Source organism: Fusarium mangiferae, assembly GCF_900044065.1.
Source record: "Fusarium mangiferae strain MRC7560 genome assembly, contig: FMAN_scaffold001, whole genome shotgun sequence".
Taxonomy (NCBI): Eukaryota; Fungi; Ascomycota; class Sordariomycetes; order Hypocreales; family Nectriaceae; genus Fusarium; species Fusarium mangiferae.
This window is the reverse complement of record NW_024573921.1, coordinates 3,206,076-3,222,032: the sequence shown is the minus strand read 5'-3', so window position 1 is coordinate 3,222,032 and position 15,957 is coordinate 3,206,076. Positions and strand designations below refer to the sequence as shown.

The 15,957-nt window shown below is 49.6% G+C and overlaps 5 protein-coding genes across 5 annotated transcripts; 2 read left to right on the top strand and 3 right to left on the bottom strand.

Annotated features, from left to right (window-relative positions):
- Nucleotides 1-471: 471 nt before the first annotated feature.
- On the bottom strand, nt 472-1,545 carry FMAN_01519 (uncharacterized protein; the record flags this gene model as incomplete). The annotated part of the gene is made up of 1 exon (XM_041835674.1): nt 472-1,545. The coding sequence occupies one exon, from the start codon at nt 1,543-1,545 to the stop codon at nt 472-474; it is 1,074 nt and encodes a 357-aa protein (XP_041676860.1).
- A 680-nt stretch (nt 1,546-2,225) lies between these two features.
- On the top strand, nt 2,226-3,968 carry FMAN_01518 (uncharacterized protein; the record flags this gene model as incomplete). Its single annotated transcript, XM_041835663.1, has 1 exon — nt 2,226-3,968. One exon carries the CDS (start codon nt 2,226-2,228, stop codon nt 3,966-3,968), a length of 1,743 nt encoding a protein of 580 aa, XP_041676859.1.
- Nucleotides 3,969-5,157: 1,189 nt separating this feature from the next.
- FMAN_01517 (uncharacterized protein) lies at nt 5,158-5,377 on the top strand (the record flags this gene model as incomplete). Its single annotated transcript, XM_041835652.1, has 2 exons — nt 5,158-5,220; nt 5,279-5,377. 2 exons carry the CDS (start codon nt 5,158-5,160, stop codon nt 5,375-5,377), a joined length of 162 nt encoding a protein of 53 aa, XP_041676858.1.
- An 800-nt stretch (nt 5,378-6,177) lies between these two features.
- FMAN_01516 (uncharacterized protein) lies at nt 6,178-10,407 on the bottom strand (the record flags this gene model as incomplete). The annotated part of the gene is made up of 1 exon (XM_041835641.1): nt 6,178-10,407. The coding sequence occupies one exon, from the start codon at nt 10,405-10,407 to the stop codon at nt 6,178-6,180; it is 4,230 nt and encodes a 1,409-aa protein (XP_041676857.1).
- An 810-nt stretch (nt 10,408-11,217) lies between these two features.
- Nucleotides 11,218-15,768, bottom strand: FMAN_01515 (uncharacterized protein; the record flags this gene model as incomplete). The annotated part of the gene is made up of 3 exons (XM_041835630.1): nt 11,218-11,873; nt 11,922-15,504; nt 15,559-15,768. The coding sequence occupies 3 exons, from the start codon at nt 15,766-15,768 to the stop codon at nt 11,218-11,220; spliced, it is 4,449 nt and encodes a 1,482-aa protein (XP_041676856.1).
- Nucleotides 15,769-15,957: the final 189 nt, after the last annotated feature.

Sequence of the window (15,957 nt, the reverse complement as noted above, 5' to 3'; positions counted from 1 at the left end):
TCTTGTCTTTCGGTGGTGGTAACTCGCAGAAAGCTCGGGTAATCCACTCGTGAAATCAACGCCGTGCTATAGACGACGTATTCGAGCTCAGTGACCGCAACATAAGTTATTAATATCGAAAGAGCCGGCACAAGTCAGAGATATCAGACATCAGCTTTTTCGACTTTGCTGAATAGAGATTTGGGCTCGTAAAGCGATGTCGCCGCACACCAGACTCGGGGTGTATCCCGCTAAGAACTTAGTGATAGGACGGGCTTCGGGAGGCGAATGCCGCTGATTGGATCAATAGCCATGGCTAAAGGAAGTTTATATAAAATTGTTCAGGAAATAGAGGAATAGATATTTGCTATTATTCTGACAGTTGAACTTTAATCATGCAGCTGTGAATCGTTGTCACTTCGCCAACAAACACCTGACAAACCCAAGACTAACATGCATTGTCCTTCGGGAGCCCTCCGAATATCGGAGCCCTCAACCGATATTGTAATCCTCAATAAGACCTTCTCTCTGCAACACCCACTTGTTCATGCCTTCTTGTAGGGCTTCGGTAAAGTCACTATCGAATCTCTTTCCGCTATCAGCCCATGCCAACCTTGCTCGCCAAGTGAGCCACTTCTCTGCCATGACACCTTCAGGCGCTCTGATGATACCCGTAGCCAAGTCGACAACATGATGGTTCTCAGACGGCATTCGACAAGCGTGAGAGAAGAAGACGGTGGCACCGCAAGTGCCGCAGAAGGATCTCACTACATCGTCCGACGATTTGAACGTCTTGGCGCTCCCAATGAGTAGATCGTCTTTGATACGGGGTTCGCATATGGATAAGGGGATAAATGTCCATCCCACAACGTTAGTCCCATTGTGAAGCCGGCAATCATCACATGCGTCAAAAGTCGCAAGCCACTTGGTATCATCTCTGTGCGAAACAAATTGCGAATAGAATTTGTCCTCCTTGATCTCTTGGCTCGGCCGGGGAATGGTGAAAGAAATGCCTTTACACTCGCATTCCACACGAAGACGCTCTTCCCCTTCTTTCCCAACTTCCACATGAGATTCAACGATCTTTGCCTCGGGGCTGCCGTCAGAAGGGTTCCAGTCAATGAACTCCTTTCCGCCAGTATGTGTCAGGGTTTCGGCGATGCCCCGGTCCTTTGTGGAGTTGCTGAAGATGTGCTTGCGGACATCAAAGGAGTCTGAGGCGTTCACGAATGTTGATGAAGCAACTGTCCAGAACTCGTTCTCAGGCGGCCCAGTTGAAGCAATGTGACAACCACACGTTGAGCAGAAGTTCCATGTTCCGATCTTCTTCCCAATGGCGTAGCTGGTCATATTGCTTCTGGAGGATGGCTCCACGAACTTGGGCTTCACCCCATCGGGCAGCGGAGCATGGAAGATGCATGGCGCACCAGAGCCATACCTGCAGAGGCTGCAATGGCAGAGATGGGTGAGTAGAGGTAGTTTCGAAACCGGTACATCGATTGTGTAATGGACAGAGCCGCAGTAGCACTTGGCTTCAAGAGTCTTGCTTTCATTACATTCTGCCATGGCTGAGATAGGCACAAATAGGCTTAGATGTGTAGGTAGTAAAGACTGTTCTGTTGGTGATCAGTGTATAGGTAGTGAACGAAGTTGCAGGTCAGCCCACGGCGAAAGACCTTCTGCTTTTATACAGCGGCTTCTGCTTGTGGGGATAACTCAACAGGCAGGTGTCGCCATACGTCGTCTTACAATTTCTTGGATATATGGAAGTGCATCTGGCATGGAACAAGGCGGGTCGGAAGAATTCAGGCCGATGTATTACATGTTTGCCCACATTTGAGCATGTTGATGCTCTATCAGAATTCATAGCCAAAGATGGCATTATCTGTTAATTCCATAACAGACAGCGTGAAGTTCACCTTGTCACTGTCTTGGTGCACCCCGCGATTAAGGCCTTTGACCTGAAGGGCGTGCATAACGCTAAGGCTGAGATCGCTAGGTCGTTATCGATCGCCATTGCTTGAATTAGCGGGCAGATGTTGGTCGTGGTGGGTCAAACGTTGACAGTGAAATATAGCCAGATTGATAGCCGAAGTTAGCCCGCCAATCTTCAAAGGCCGGCTCCTAACTTTTTTTTCTTAGTGGAGAGGCTGGACCATTCATCATGACTTCGACGCCTCACAAACTTTCTTCCTCTTCTATCTCCTTCTATCGCAGCGTCATAAAAGTTGCACCAGATTAGAAAAATGGCAGAGGTCTCGGACTTTGATAAGCAACAAAGGCAGCTGGAAGATGATCTTAGCAAGCTGCAAAATGCCCTGAAGCATTGGCAGACCTGGCATGTTGAGTATGAGATGCTCAAAGAAGAGGTCGAAGCCGTGTGCAAAGATGGCGAGACAGAGCTCAAGACTATTCATACCGGGTTCGAAGGAGAGCTTCTGAAAGATCGTGAACTTGATGAGATCTTTGGTGAGAGAACACATCGATCTGGCGAACAGATTTTGAATATTCTTGACCGACGCATCGATTACGTTACCACGAATATCACATCGCTACAGAAACAGATCAGCGCTGCTGAGATGAAGCTTGACGAAAGTCAACCCGACTTTACTGAAGACGACGGTCTGCCTATCACAGAAATCATCGAGCAGCTTGATGATGATGACAACGTCATCTCTTACAAGCTTAACCAGCCTGACACTGCCTTACCTAAGATTCAAGATGCCCTTCAGAAGGCCGGCATCGACGATCTCGAAGATGACAACTCAGCCTCAAAAGCCGAGAGCTCTAAACAAAAGGAAGCAGAACATTCCCAAGAAAGTCCTTCCCAGCATACAGAGCTTGAATCCACGACTCTAGCACCATCCGCCACTAAAGGTGTGGTGTTTGCTGCAGAAACTAAAATGCAAGACGGCCCAAAGCCCCAAGTCTCGCGGAATGCTAAGCGTGTTGAAGAGATCATGAATCATGCCAAGGAGCAGGAGAAGATCAGCAACGAGCAAGCGTACATCCCCGAAGATGAGGAGGAGGAGGACGCGGAGTTGCGGCGGCAGATGCTCGAATACTCGGGAGAAGTTGGTGCTGTTGTCGCCGAGCTACAGCTCGAAGAGGGAGACAGCGACGACTACGAATATGAGTACAGTGATGAAGGTTTTGAGGATGATGACGACGATCAGGAAGACAAATACGGTCGGTATACTGGCCGCGTTGTGACGGATGATTACCGTCAAAGAATGCTGGAATTAGAGAAGAAACTGGGCATCAAATCCCGCTTCACCGAGCAGCCAGAAGATAGGGATGGTGACGCAAGTTCGGATGACGAAGAAGGCATTGGCCGTATCGTAGTCAAGCCTGCCTCTGCGACAACAACATCATCGTCCTCAGCCTCGAAACCTGCGCCCACCAAGTCAAACATCAAAGAGAAGCAACCAGAACAGCCCAACGGCAAAAAGGGCGTTCGCTTTGCTTCCAATCTTGATATCGCACCGGAGAACGAGCCCACTATCCTTCCAGTGAGAGAAGCTGCTGTGAAGGAAAAGGAACCCATTGTGGAACCATTGAGCGACAAAATTGTTGAGCGCTCCAGCACTGCCAAGGCTCCCGACACATCTGAAATCAAGTCGACGCGCAAACCATCGAGATTCAAGAAGGCCAGAGATATTGTTCCACCGGGCCCTCTCGATGTCCCCGCCAAGTTCTTAGATCAAGACAGGCCCATGGCACCTACGGGTCCTGAAGGAATAACACTCGCTGACACATTAGTTGAGCGCGAATCCATACGCGCTGCTCCTCACCCACCGGATGAGTTCGATGATGAGTTGATATATCAAGAGGTCGCTGATGAGCACCACAAGCTTCGAAAGAAGTTCATCCAACGAGAAGGTGGGTTCCTCAAGGAAGATGAATCTCCGATACAACCTCTGGAGGAGCAAGATGGCGGACGGGAGCCAGTCAGTCGTTTCAAGGCTGCTAGGCTCTCAAAGTACTAAACAAAGTAAAATAAAGGACAAGAAAGCAAGGCACTCAGGTCTGGAAATGACAATGGGATGAGCTGCCGGGGGAACGAAGAGTCGAGAAGAATCGATTTGTTGCCCGTCTTATGCTGCTCTCGAGTTGCCTTTTGTGAAGTGGCATAAGTGATTGCTACAGTGCTACACTCTAATGCGCGTCGTTTATGCTAACTCAAAGGACAACTTGACATTTGATTTGGCTGTCGACTATTGACTCTGAGGGGGGGGGTCACACGGAACGCTTTTCAAATCTGACAATTGATGTGTTGCAGCCTTTAATCTGCTTCTACATTACTAGCGGTTCCAATAGTAAATTCGGACGGGCTCTCTGAAACCTTTACCTTAAGCTTGTGGTTTTGGTTATTCGTTTCACCCTTTACATTTAATTTTAGCTATCACACCTTGTTTATTAGCGGCCTGGAGAATTAATTCATGTGCCTGGGTATTCTTATCTGTTGTCCCTCTGCCTCGGACCCTCGGTGGCTTAGTTTTCATGACTTGCGTGGTGTTTGTTTGTCTACGCCTGCGTCTGCGTCTCTCTTATTATCCCTGTTTGTCGTATTGCCTATTCAAGCTTTTGAGGCTTGCATAAATGTGGAATGCGGGCGTTCCGGAAGTTCGGCACCGCATCTTTCGGCAGTGACCGTGCCGGTTAATGGCTTGCTGACGGCTCTGGGCCCTATCATTGGCGAATGGCGTGCCTGGACGAAACCATACTCGGCGTCGGTTTGCCGTACGTCTTATACATAGTATCCTTAATAGTATGGACCCTGGCCAGAACTCTCTCCCTACGGCTGCTCCCGCAGACAGTATCTCAGGCCTGGACGGCTACTCGGCATCTCAAGCGTACGTCACAGAAGTCTCTGGTCAAAGCTGAATTAACAGGAATCATACGGTGAGGCCAATCAAGAATGTAGACAACGCCAGGAGCTCCTGGGACCGAGTGGCTGAGTTTCAGTGAACAGAGAGAGGCCTCTCAGTTGGCTCAAGGTACTTAAGAGCTCGTTCCTAGCTGTGGGATTACAGACTTGCTACAATACAACACACAGACAGCACTAAACAAACAAACAAACAAACAACTCTACTTCAACATCCACTCACTACCTTTCCTCTTCTTATCCAGATCCATCACTCGATCTCCCTCAAATCATTCAAGATGCCCGCCGCCATGGAACCCACTCAGCAAGCCCCCATGACCTCTGATAACGGAGACATCGTCACACAGCAGCCCGTAAGTTGCATCGTACGCAAGGCAAGGCTCCATGCTTCACAGACTAACACGTATGAAGAGCGCTGAGCCTCAGCCTGACATGACCATGCGTGGTGGTGAGGAGGCTGGCTGTGAGATCTGCTGTGGTCTCTGCGCCTGCGATGAGGGATGCTGCTAAGCAGACAGACACGGACTCGCGTAGAGTGTTCCGAGTAGAATAGACTGCTCGGGATGGAGTTTGGGTAGCATTGTTATCGTGATTTAGCAACTCCCGTCTGGATGTGATCCAGCGGAGCAATAAACTACATTCAAACATCACATCTGATATCCTTCATGATATAGGCTTTATGTCTAATAGTAACCTAAACCAGCGATCTGGGGCAGATTCTTCATGACAGTTTGGCCAAACCCTTTTGAGGGATCCGTTGTCTGCACAATGTGTATCCACCTACGCCCGGAGGTTCACAGTACAAAGATCATGGCATCAGACTCCAGGAGTCTCGAGTCAGCCATGCTTCTACCTGGGCAATTGGCTAGTCATGATCCATCATTGTTCTGATGCTTCCTTCTGATGTCCCTACTTTCCAACTTTGCATCTCAAGCTTGATGTCCCCAGCGAGTTACAGTATTGAGATGTGACAACGTCCAGACGAGCAGATAGATTGGCATTTATACACGAGTCTTAGGAATGCAACGGTGCCCCGTACGATGCACTATAAAATGAAAAACATAATATATTTCAAAGCTGGTACGATGTTGTTATTCGTGGGCCACGTTTCTCAGGAACCTAGCCATACTCGCTTGTTCATACTGGCTCAGTAGAACAAGTTCACTATTAAGTAGCCCGGCTGTTCATATGGGTCCGAATACCAGTCGCACACATCTCTTTATACCCGTGGACTCTTTCACAAGCAAACTTTTGCTTGGCTTACGTTTCATGGTATCTTGTCCTCCTTCGTCCTCGTCTGCCTCTGTTTTCTAGCCTTGTTTAGCATCATGGTCCCGCATCTGAGCTCTTATGTGATCCGGGAGGTCCCTGATGTCGACAATTTGTAGGCCTTGTTTCTTTCTAGCAGAACCTGGGGTACCAAACGTCACCTCTAGCTCAGCCTTCCTGTTCTCATCGCCCTCATGGCTGGCCGTTAGTGAGGGCGACCGTCCTTGAGTGGAAGAGTGTGGACTCTTCTGAGGCCTGTTAGGTGTCGATGGAACTGGGGCAGACCGTCTCGGTGGTATGAAGATAGTGGGTAGCTTCTTCTGCCTTGGTTTCTTCAGTTGTGCCTGTTTTTTCCTGTTGAACTCTGCAACCTCCTCAGGGTCAGGGCCAGATTTCTCGGGTGTTGGTGCGGTCGTTGCTGTTGGGTTATAACGCGTTGGGTTACCCCCTGGAATTGCTATTCCACCTATAAACTCGGGGGCAATCCTTGGCCGTTGTTGCGTATTGCTGGGTCCCGCTACGGTGGGTGACTCATTCGTTACAGGAGTGCTTTGCTGAGCTGCAGCTGTGCTTTCGGCTGGTGGTGGTTGTTGCGCTGGCGGTGTTTGAGTGGGCGTTGTCTGAACAGGTGAGGGTTGGCTTTCAGCTGATGAGACAGATGCAGAGGCGCTTTGAGGTTGTTGCGGGTTTGATTCAGACTGTTCCTCTGTCAGGGCCGTTACCGTTGGCCCTTCGACCTCAGGGTCACTGATGGATGACTCCTGCACGTTAGTCTCATGAGTACCAGCACTCTGACTGTTTGTGACATGGGCATCAATCTGCTGGGAGTCAGTATCCTTATGACTAGAGTCCTCGCCTGAAGGAGACACTGCCTGGTTTGAAGTATCATTCCCGACAACAATACCCTCAGCAGCTGCGAGGGCTAATAGACTGCGAGCCGCCGAGTCCATCTCCGCTATATCATTTCTACTGTCTTCACTTACCTGGGAGGGCGTTTGTTGTAATGTTTCTGGCTGTGTATGGGGTTGCCCTTGTGACACTGACTCAAGGGTTGATTGGGCCGCGCGAGCGTTCTTATGTGCTCGCGACACCGGTTTCGCAATCTTTCGGGTAGCGAGCTGTTCGGCGGTAGCTTTCACCGCTTGTTCAAAGAGAGGATCGTCGTTGTCTATGGGAGGCTGAGCATCCTGTATGGGTGTGACTGGGCTGTCGTTGTCAAACGCATCTACGACCATCTGTGCAAGCTCTTTCTCCTCCTCAGTCATCCCTGCCTGGATAGTCAGGACCTCTGGTAGTTGAAACGTGAAGGGAATGTTGGCGGTACGGGCGGGCGGTGCATTCGACTGCGTATCCTGCATATCAGCATCTTCGAGGTCTGCCTCTTGATCCTCGTTTGATATCTCGCTCATTGACAGATCTCTCTCTGGTTCTGTGTCTTCCGAGGAGTCTTCGTCATCCTCGTCCATGAGGTCTTTAAACAGGTCCTGAGCTGCATCTCCTATCATTCTACTTTGCTCTTCATTTGGGCGCCATACATCGGTCATCTGAGCATCATCCGTTGTAGATTCTAAGAGGGTTTGCTCCTCCGGTATACTTACACCAGGCGAGGAAGCCATCTCTTCGTCACTGTCCTGAGGATTGATTCTTGCGGCTGGTGTTTCTGGTACTCCGATCAAGCTTTCTTGTTGATTTTCGACAATATCATGGCCATCGAGGCTATCGTCATATATCTCTTCATCAGATTCGTTGTATCCATGAGAGGTGAATGGTGCCAGTACCGGATCGACCGTAGGCTGTATGCCTTCAATGTCCCGAAGTATGGAAATGGAGCTAGTACTTGGAGAGCTGGGTAGCTGCTCCATAGTTGTGCTTTCAGACACAGAGTGGCTCTGTGTGTCTGAAGGGAGCTGAGTGGAAGCAGGGGGTAGATATGTCCCATCTTCATTGGTTTGGAGCAGTGATGTCTCTTTAGAAACATTTTCACAAGCTCTAATCAAAGCTTCAGTTATAGCCTGTTGGCTCCTCTCAGTCCTTGGGTATACTGTAGTAGATTGACACTCCGTGAAAGTCTCATTCTCGGTGGATACGACGCTTGAACAGGGCTTCGGAAAGGTCTGAAGAGAGGCTTCGCTTTGGTCATCTTGGGCTCCAGAGGCCAGACCACTAGTCGAAACATTCGAGACAGATGTACTCTCTAGAGTAGCATAAGGCTCAGTAGTCTTTGGCAAAGGAAGCTCAGGGGTAGGTGGTAGTCTAACGACAGGGCTTCCTTGGATATCGTGTTTCGAGTTATCATGTGAGATGCCTGTGGAGTAAATAGGGACGCTGGCTGATGTGGTAGTAGTATCAATGACTTGCTGAGTCTCCAGAGACTTGAATGAACTAGGAAGCTGTCCGTCCAACAGCCCCATGGACATCTTGTACATTTTCTCCTTTTTGTCTTCATACCTTTTACTATCAGCCCTTTTACTACTTCTAGTAGGAGCCTCCCTTCGTGATTGGTGATGTGCGCCATTATGCTCGTTTGACTTGGACCCCCGTTCATTTCGCCTCGAAGTCCCTGCAGTAGACGGTCTCGAATTTACCGCAGGTAGTCGTGTAGACCTCAGCAAAGCTGGAACAGATGTATGAATAACGATGGGACGGTCGTGGCCGGTAGGATGAGTCTGTACGGACTCGGGTTCAGCATCAGTTGTAAGCTTAGGCGAGTCGGGAAGCGTGATAGAGGCGGGAAGATGCGATGATACAACAGAGTATTCTGGCTCCTTTACTTCGTCTTCAGCTCTATTTTCACGGATAATGACCAAATTGGCGTTGATTGTTGGCTCGGGGCCCTCGGTAGCCTTTCCCTTATCGAGAGACGTCTGTGTGTCCTCAGGCGAAGCTGGATCTGGACTCGGCTCTGGGACTGGAAGCTCTGGCACAACTACTGGGGCTTCGGACTCTTCTTGGACAGGAGATTCCACCGGGTCAGTCTGTACGCCCCGGCTGACGTACGTTCGGGGGGGTAGCTCTAAGGGCTTGGTCTTTGTGCCATGGCTAGCAAGATCTGTTGGCTCCGTTTGTGTGCTCGCATTCTTGACCGCGGCACGTCTCGGTCGTAGGGTGTTATACCATCCTTCTCTCCAGGCTCTTTTGATGTCTTGACCTCTTGGAATAGGTCTTGTATCAGCAGGGGCCGGAGCTGGTGGAGGAGCCGGTACAAGAGGAGTGACCGGCGTGAGAGGAGGAGCGGGCTCAGGAGAAGGTACCGGCGCAGGAGAAGGTACCGGTGTAGTTGAAGGTCCTGGTGCAGTTGAATTTCCAAGTACAGTTAGAGGCCCCAGTACAGTTAAAGCTCCCAGTATGGTTACAGGTCCCGGTATAGTTGAAGGTCCCGATGCAATTGAGGGTCCCGGAGCAGTTGAAGGCCCCGGAGCGGGCTCATGGGCCGGAGGCAGAGATACAGGGTCAATGGCTCTAAGGCTTCCAGCTAATCTTGCCTCGCCAGGCCTGAGAGGAGCAAGCAGTCTCTGGCGAGTCATCTCTTGGAGGCGTTGACGGTTTGCTGGCCCTCTTGATTGAAGACCCTCCCAGACTAAGCCAGTCCTTTCATTCTCGACTCTCTTTCTGTCATTCTCGAGTTTCATTCTCTCATTCTCGAGTCTCATTCTCTCATTCTCGATTTCGGTCCTCTTGTTTTCTGCCTCAGCAGTCCGATCCGGCTCGCCTTGAGCATGTCCGCTGATATTGTCCTCCTCGACCAACTGTCTCATCCGCCGTTCTGCGCCAGTATCACTGGGTTGGATGCCATTTGTGTCTCCGTCTGCTATTCCAGGATATTGAAATTCAAGACCTGTGGTCTCGGGTGGATCGTCTTCTGTAGAAAACAATTTTTCCCTCGCCATTCTTCTTGCTTGGTCAGCCCCGAATCTGGGAATGGCAAGCCCTGTAAAGATGATTGGCATCGCAAGATACTCCCAAACATTCCACATCGTGGAAAAGAATGTTCTGAGGCTTCCTTCGAATGCAACTCGAAAAACTCTTGGGACGAGAAGCAAAATGAAGAACCCGACGATGGGAGGAATCAGTACGGCCAAGCTGACAAGGCAGTTGCCGACGAGGATTGTGGTGGGCACAAGGATGAGGCACATCGCCTTGAGGGTCTTGTAAAGAATGTAGATGGTGGTCAAGGCAATAATGTAGAATTTGGTGTCAAGAGGTTCATCTGTAGTGAAAAAACAATCCCACAGCCAACCCCAGAGCCAGCTGGGGTCTACTTCGCGTGCCATGTTGTTGATTCGTGTCGAGGGGATGGCTAAGAAATCGCAAATGTTTAGTTCCCTTGATTTATGGTGACTTTTGGTAAGGTAGTGTAGAGTATAGTGTAGTATCAGGAGTGTATGAGTGATATTGGGGAAGTGTATATAAGTGAGCGAAAGGTTTATGGAACTCACTTGGCAATGATGTGCGGGTGAGGACTTATCATATAGTATCGAAGGAATCTTTGCAAGAAGCAGAATTTGAAGAGTCACAGAGTTCTTTGGCGAATTTATTGTTACTCCCATTATTCTTTTGTTGTGAATAAAGTCATTGACCCTGACAGCGGCCAGGCAGATGCTAGCAGTGTTCACCCACAAAAACAGTCACTGAACAAGCACTGGCGAACAGTGACAACAAAAGTGAAATCTCTTTCAGTCACTGAGATTTGTTGGCCTTGTTGTTTGAGCATTGATCCTGCGTGAGACGTGTAAATATTGACAATGTAGAGATGGCTTTGTTAACATAGTGCCACAGCAAAACAATACCTACCTAGGATGCCTTCAAGCTTAGCCTTATTGTATCACCTCCATCCCGTTAAAAAGTCTTTCATGCTAACACAGTCATGGACAAACACGAGATAATAGTCAATGAATAGATATTCTTATTTTCACACGAGCCTTTGTTGTTAAACATCGGCCAATGGAGCAGTGCCACAAAGCACTGCTATAGACAAAGACAAACGCAAACCTAGGTATCTGTGTCCAAACAACGCCAGTGATTTGTTCCCATATGCACCAGTTCCCGTTACCATCATCACTCATTATACTGGTTTGCATGCACTATCCTGCCTTGCGACCTCTCGCAATTAGTCTTCCGTGCAATTCAACCATCACGTCACTCCACTGCTCTTCTCCAGCCCCAACAAACTTGCCAATCCGTGTGGTTAGAAATTCTGTCACTTTGGGTACGTTAAAGTGTTCACCATACACCACCTTGGCATCAGGTGCAATCATCACGTCTAGTGCTTCGGCGCCGCTTTGGCCTTGGAGATCCAGCTTGATCTCAAGACGAGTCTCAAGAGGCACGAGCAGCAGGGATGTTGTGATAGCTATACTTGAGTCGGATGTTTTCTCCACCGTCGTGGGAAAGGTGGCGTTTAGTCGGACAACTTGCGAAGAGATGAGGTTTGCCTTGTCCCAGGCATTTTGGACACTTTTTAGGAGGTGGGCAACCTCAGTGCGGCTATGAGGAAGTGCACGAACGTAATCTCGAATACTCTGTAAGAAGGACTCCTTCTCTGTTGTCTTGGGAAGTGCATTCTGCTCCCGGTTATCGGCGATATACCAGAGATCAATAGTCGAGTTCCGTTGATGCTCCTGGAACGCGGCGATATCAAAGACGATCTCGATCTCACGCCTGTAGGCCATCGATAGGACAGTTCCAGATATGCCAGTCACTGACCAGCCACATTGCTTCTCGATGGAATCAACTCGAGCTAAGACTGTGTTAGTCACTGCCTTAGAGTAGATTTATAAAGACTTACCTTTGAGACTGTTGACCTCTGTGCTCGTCCAGCCACGGCATTCTTCGCGTATTTTCTCAGACTCTGCGATTTCATCGACGCAATTCTGCTTCTGGGTGATCAAGTCCTCGACTTCCACTTCTGAAGCTTGGAACTGTTCCCTTAGCTCTGCGATGCGCTTCTTCTTATATTCGACGTCCTCGTCAAGAGACGCCAGCTCCTCGCGAGCAGCCTCAAGATCGGCAGGGTCACAGTCAGCAAGCTCCCGGGCGACCTCCTCGAGATTGTTTCTTTCTTCCAGTAGTGACTTATAACGAGCCACAATGGGGGGTAGCACGGAATCAAGGAGACTCTTCTGCTTATCCAGAAGCTCCTTGTCGGTTTCCATACCATCGTCAATTCCTGAAAGACCTTCCTTCAAACCCTCTTGCAGTTTCATTCGCCATTCATACCACATGGCTTTGCTTAACAAGCGAGCGTGGTTCTTGACATTCATAAACTGCTTGTCCATCAGAGTCTTGATCTCAGGTGTGGCTGCCATGTACTCCTTGAACAGAGGCGGGTTCTCCTCAAACGTGTCGGTCTCGATTTCCTTCACAATTCGTCGGCCTTCCGATATATACTTCTTCAGCTCACGGCACGAGTGCTGGTAAAGTTCAAGCATCGGCACTGTGCAAGCTCCAGCAACAACACAACGTTCGAGGGAAAGGTCCTCTTCACCGTCATCAAGGAATCCGTTGTCAAGGGTTCCAGGAGCTTGCGTGTGACGACGCTTGGTTGTTGTCAGCTCCATGAAGCGAATAGAGGTCATGTTCAGGAAATCCTGAAGATGAATTCTATCTCCATCTTGGTCGGCCTCTGCCTCTGCTTCCTCCTCCAGCTGCTCCGCATCTCTGATTGGGGTTTCATCGAAATTCACCTGGTGGCCAACCCTGTCATCTGCAACCTCCTTGAATCTCCCCTGATGCTTTGGCGTGGTTGCTGCATCGGGCTTCTCCGGTGAAGACAATGTTGGTGTAGCAGTGTTTGGTTGCAGGCTTTGTCGGAACGAATAATTCAATCTTCCCGTCGTCTCCTCTTTGGAGGGCGGTTGTTGAAGTCTGACGTTCTTGACTGGGCTTCCTTGGTGACCTTTGAGCCTTTTGACACCATCGTTATCTTCAGGATCATCCTCGTCGTCGTCAAGTTCATTAGGTCGCTTGCCGAGAAGGCCTTTGGCACTTCCTACATGAAGACTCTTGCGACCCCTGAGCGGCTTACGCTTAGGGCTGAGGCTGTCAATCATTTCTCGCAGGTTAAGTGTGGCTTCAGCGCCGTCAGCTTCCCTCTCGAGAATCTTTCTGCGGTTTTCTTTATCTTCTTCCTCCTGTGCCTCACGATCGATCTCTTGTGTCATCTCCTTGGGGTCTTCAAACATGACGCCACGCTTCCCCGGCACGAAATTTGTAGCCGTATCACCAATAGAGCCTCGTCGATCGAAAAGCGCAGCGACCTGTGGGGACCCAAGTCCAGCCCGGTCAGCACCAATTCCTGACAAGCTTCGTTGGGGTGTAAGTATGACTGTCGGAGTTCGGTTGTTGTTTCTAAAATTATTCTGGAAAAGACCTTGCTTGGGAGTGGACTTGACAGGCGATGGGGTCCTTGAACTAGCTCTTGTCGTTCTGACAGAAGATGGTCGCTTTGGTGAAGCTGAGCGAGGTGTAGCATTCTTTTCTGATACAACCGAATCGAGTTGAGGCGTAGCTAGTTTGGTTGATTTTGGTGTTCTGGCCTTGGTTGACTGCGGTGTTGTTGTTGTTGTTGCTTTTGCAGGTGAGGGTGTGCGAGAAGTTCGGGAGTTTGCTTGAGGAGTTGAGATTTTAGTACCAGTGATACTTCGTTGAGCACTCCTTGGAGTCCTTGAGGGTCCGGGGCTTGGTGTCTTGGTCTGCTTATCGTTCGGCGTTGTTGGTTTAGCTTGTTCGTCAACTGCATTCTTGCTAATAGCGGCCTGAAGTATATCATCAGGACCGTCTGCACTATCAGCCTCCTCTTCCATAACCCGCTTGCCCAGGTTTCGTGAGCCACCTGTCGCTTTGCTGAGTATGCCCCCAATGGCGGTGGTCATATCCATACCCATTGTAGCATCACCTTCATCCTCATCCGCATCCTCATTGTCCTCTGGGTGGTCAGTCCCAGGCTTTGACAGGATCTGGCCGACTGCAAGAGTCATATCCATGGGGGCATCATCATCATCGTTTTCATTTTCAACACGGTTAACCGTACGCCTTCGAGAAGCAGCTATGCTCTTCCGCTTCTTTTGTGACAGGACTCCGCCCATAACAGTAGTGAGCTCCATTGACATGTCCTCGTTGCCGTCTGACACCTCATCTTGCTCGAGCGCTGGACGTTTGATACCACCAATTGCGGTTGTGAACTCCATGGTAGCCTCATCCATTGGGGTGTCCTCTCTTTCTTCCTCTTCATCGGCATTGTCAGCGCTGGTTCTCTGGGGTTGGCTGACAATACCACCAAATGCACGCGTAACATCCATAGACATATCTTCATCCGGATTATGTTCTTGTGGGTGTTGGGGTTTGATAATGCCCCCTATTACACGAGTTACGTCCATAGACATATCCTCATCGGGATGATACTGCTGTGCGGGCTGGGGTTTAAGGATACCGCCGACTGCGCGTGTCATGTCCATATCCATGCCCATGTCCATGTCCATGTCCATACTCATGTTGGTTCCGGTAGCGTCCTCCGTATCTTGCACTGCTTCAGCTTGGTGAGTATGAGACGGAGGTGGTAGATTTTCTTGATCTTGTGCAGCAATGTTATTCTTATTCTCCTTGCCCCATCCAAACATGGGGATATATTCTTCGTCCTCGTCAATGTCGTCGTCTTCTTCATCTTGGAGTTGTTGATTGCCAGCTCTTCGCGCAGCCAGTCTCAGGGCTTCATCTAGTGTGGATGACTCTCCATCGGAATCAACTGATCGATCTGAAGCAGCTGTTGTTCCGGTCACATCATCAACAGTCATCATAGTTCCATCGTCGGATTCGCTGCTATCATCGTCACCATCTTCCTCAATATCGGCAACCTCTTCGACTGCATCTGCAGGTTCGGAATCTGAACTATAGAGTGTTGTCGCAGTGTCGTCTTCGGAGTTGTGGAAATTGACTGGTGGGAGTCCGGAACTTCGTCTCTGCTTCTTCTCTTCATCGTCGCGTTCCTTTTGCTGAGCTGCGGCATTGGAAAAGGCTGAGTTTCGCCTTGTTGAGTCGGTAGACGTCGTCGAGTCTTGGTTAAATTCAACTTCATGAAATGTGTGTAGAGTCGCCTCGGCAGCAAAAGACACGCGACGGTTTGCAAGAGATTTGCGACGAGCATCGCGACGCTCACGCTCCTCTCGTTCCCGAGCTGCAGCTTGCTGCTCTTCTTCTGTCTTGACTGCGATCCTGGAACCACTATTATCCGCGCTATTCGGAGTAGAAACTTCTTTCGTCGGTTCTCCAAAGTCAATTAGATCAGGTTGTTTCAGCTTCATAGGCGGTATTTCAGGTATCGGCATGGTTTGTTTGAGAATTGAGCGCGGGGCTCTTGATGGGACTGCAAGAGACTGAGTGTATTAGTTATTTCTGTATCTCCAGAGTGAACAAGAATCATGTCTCACAGCTCGTCTGTTTCCGTTGGCTTTCATGAGAGCATCCAAGCCGCCAGGACCTAAACTCTTGCTCCTCGACTTTTTGCGGCTCGCGGCCAACGAGCTTGTGACGTCGACGGTCGCATTTTCTTTCTCGAACGCCTTATTAACATCTGTATGGGCACCGATTGATCTTCGCGTGCGCCTTGTAGCAGGCAAAGTTGCATCGGCGGGCGCCATCATGCGTAATTGAGCTGTCGGGTTTTGTCGAGTCTAAAGTCTAACCCCAACATGAAGCGCGACGACGATAAGTGATAGTGGGCTGTGACTTGGCTATCTCGCGTGTGTTTGTTTACTTTGGCTGCCAGGGGGGAGAGTGGGGCCAAGATTGATCAACCTTCAGATGGCTCCACTTTCGAACACAGCCAT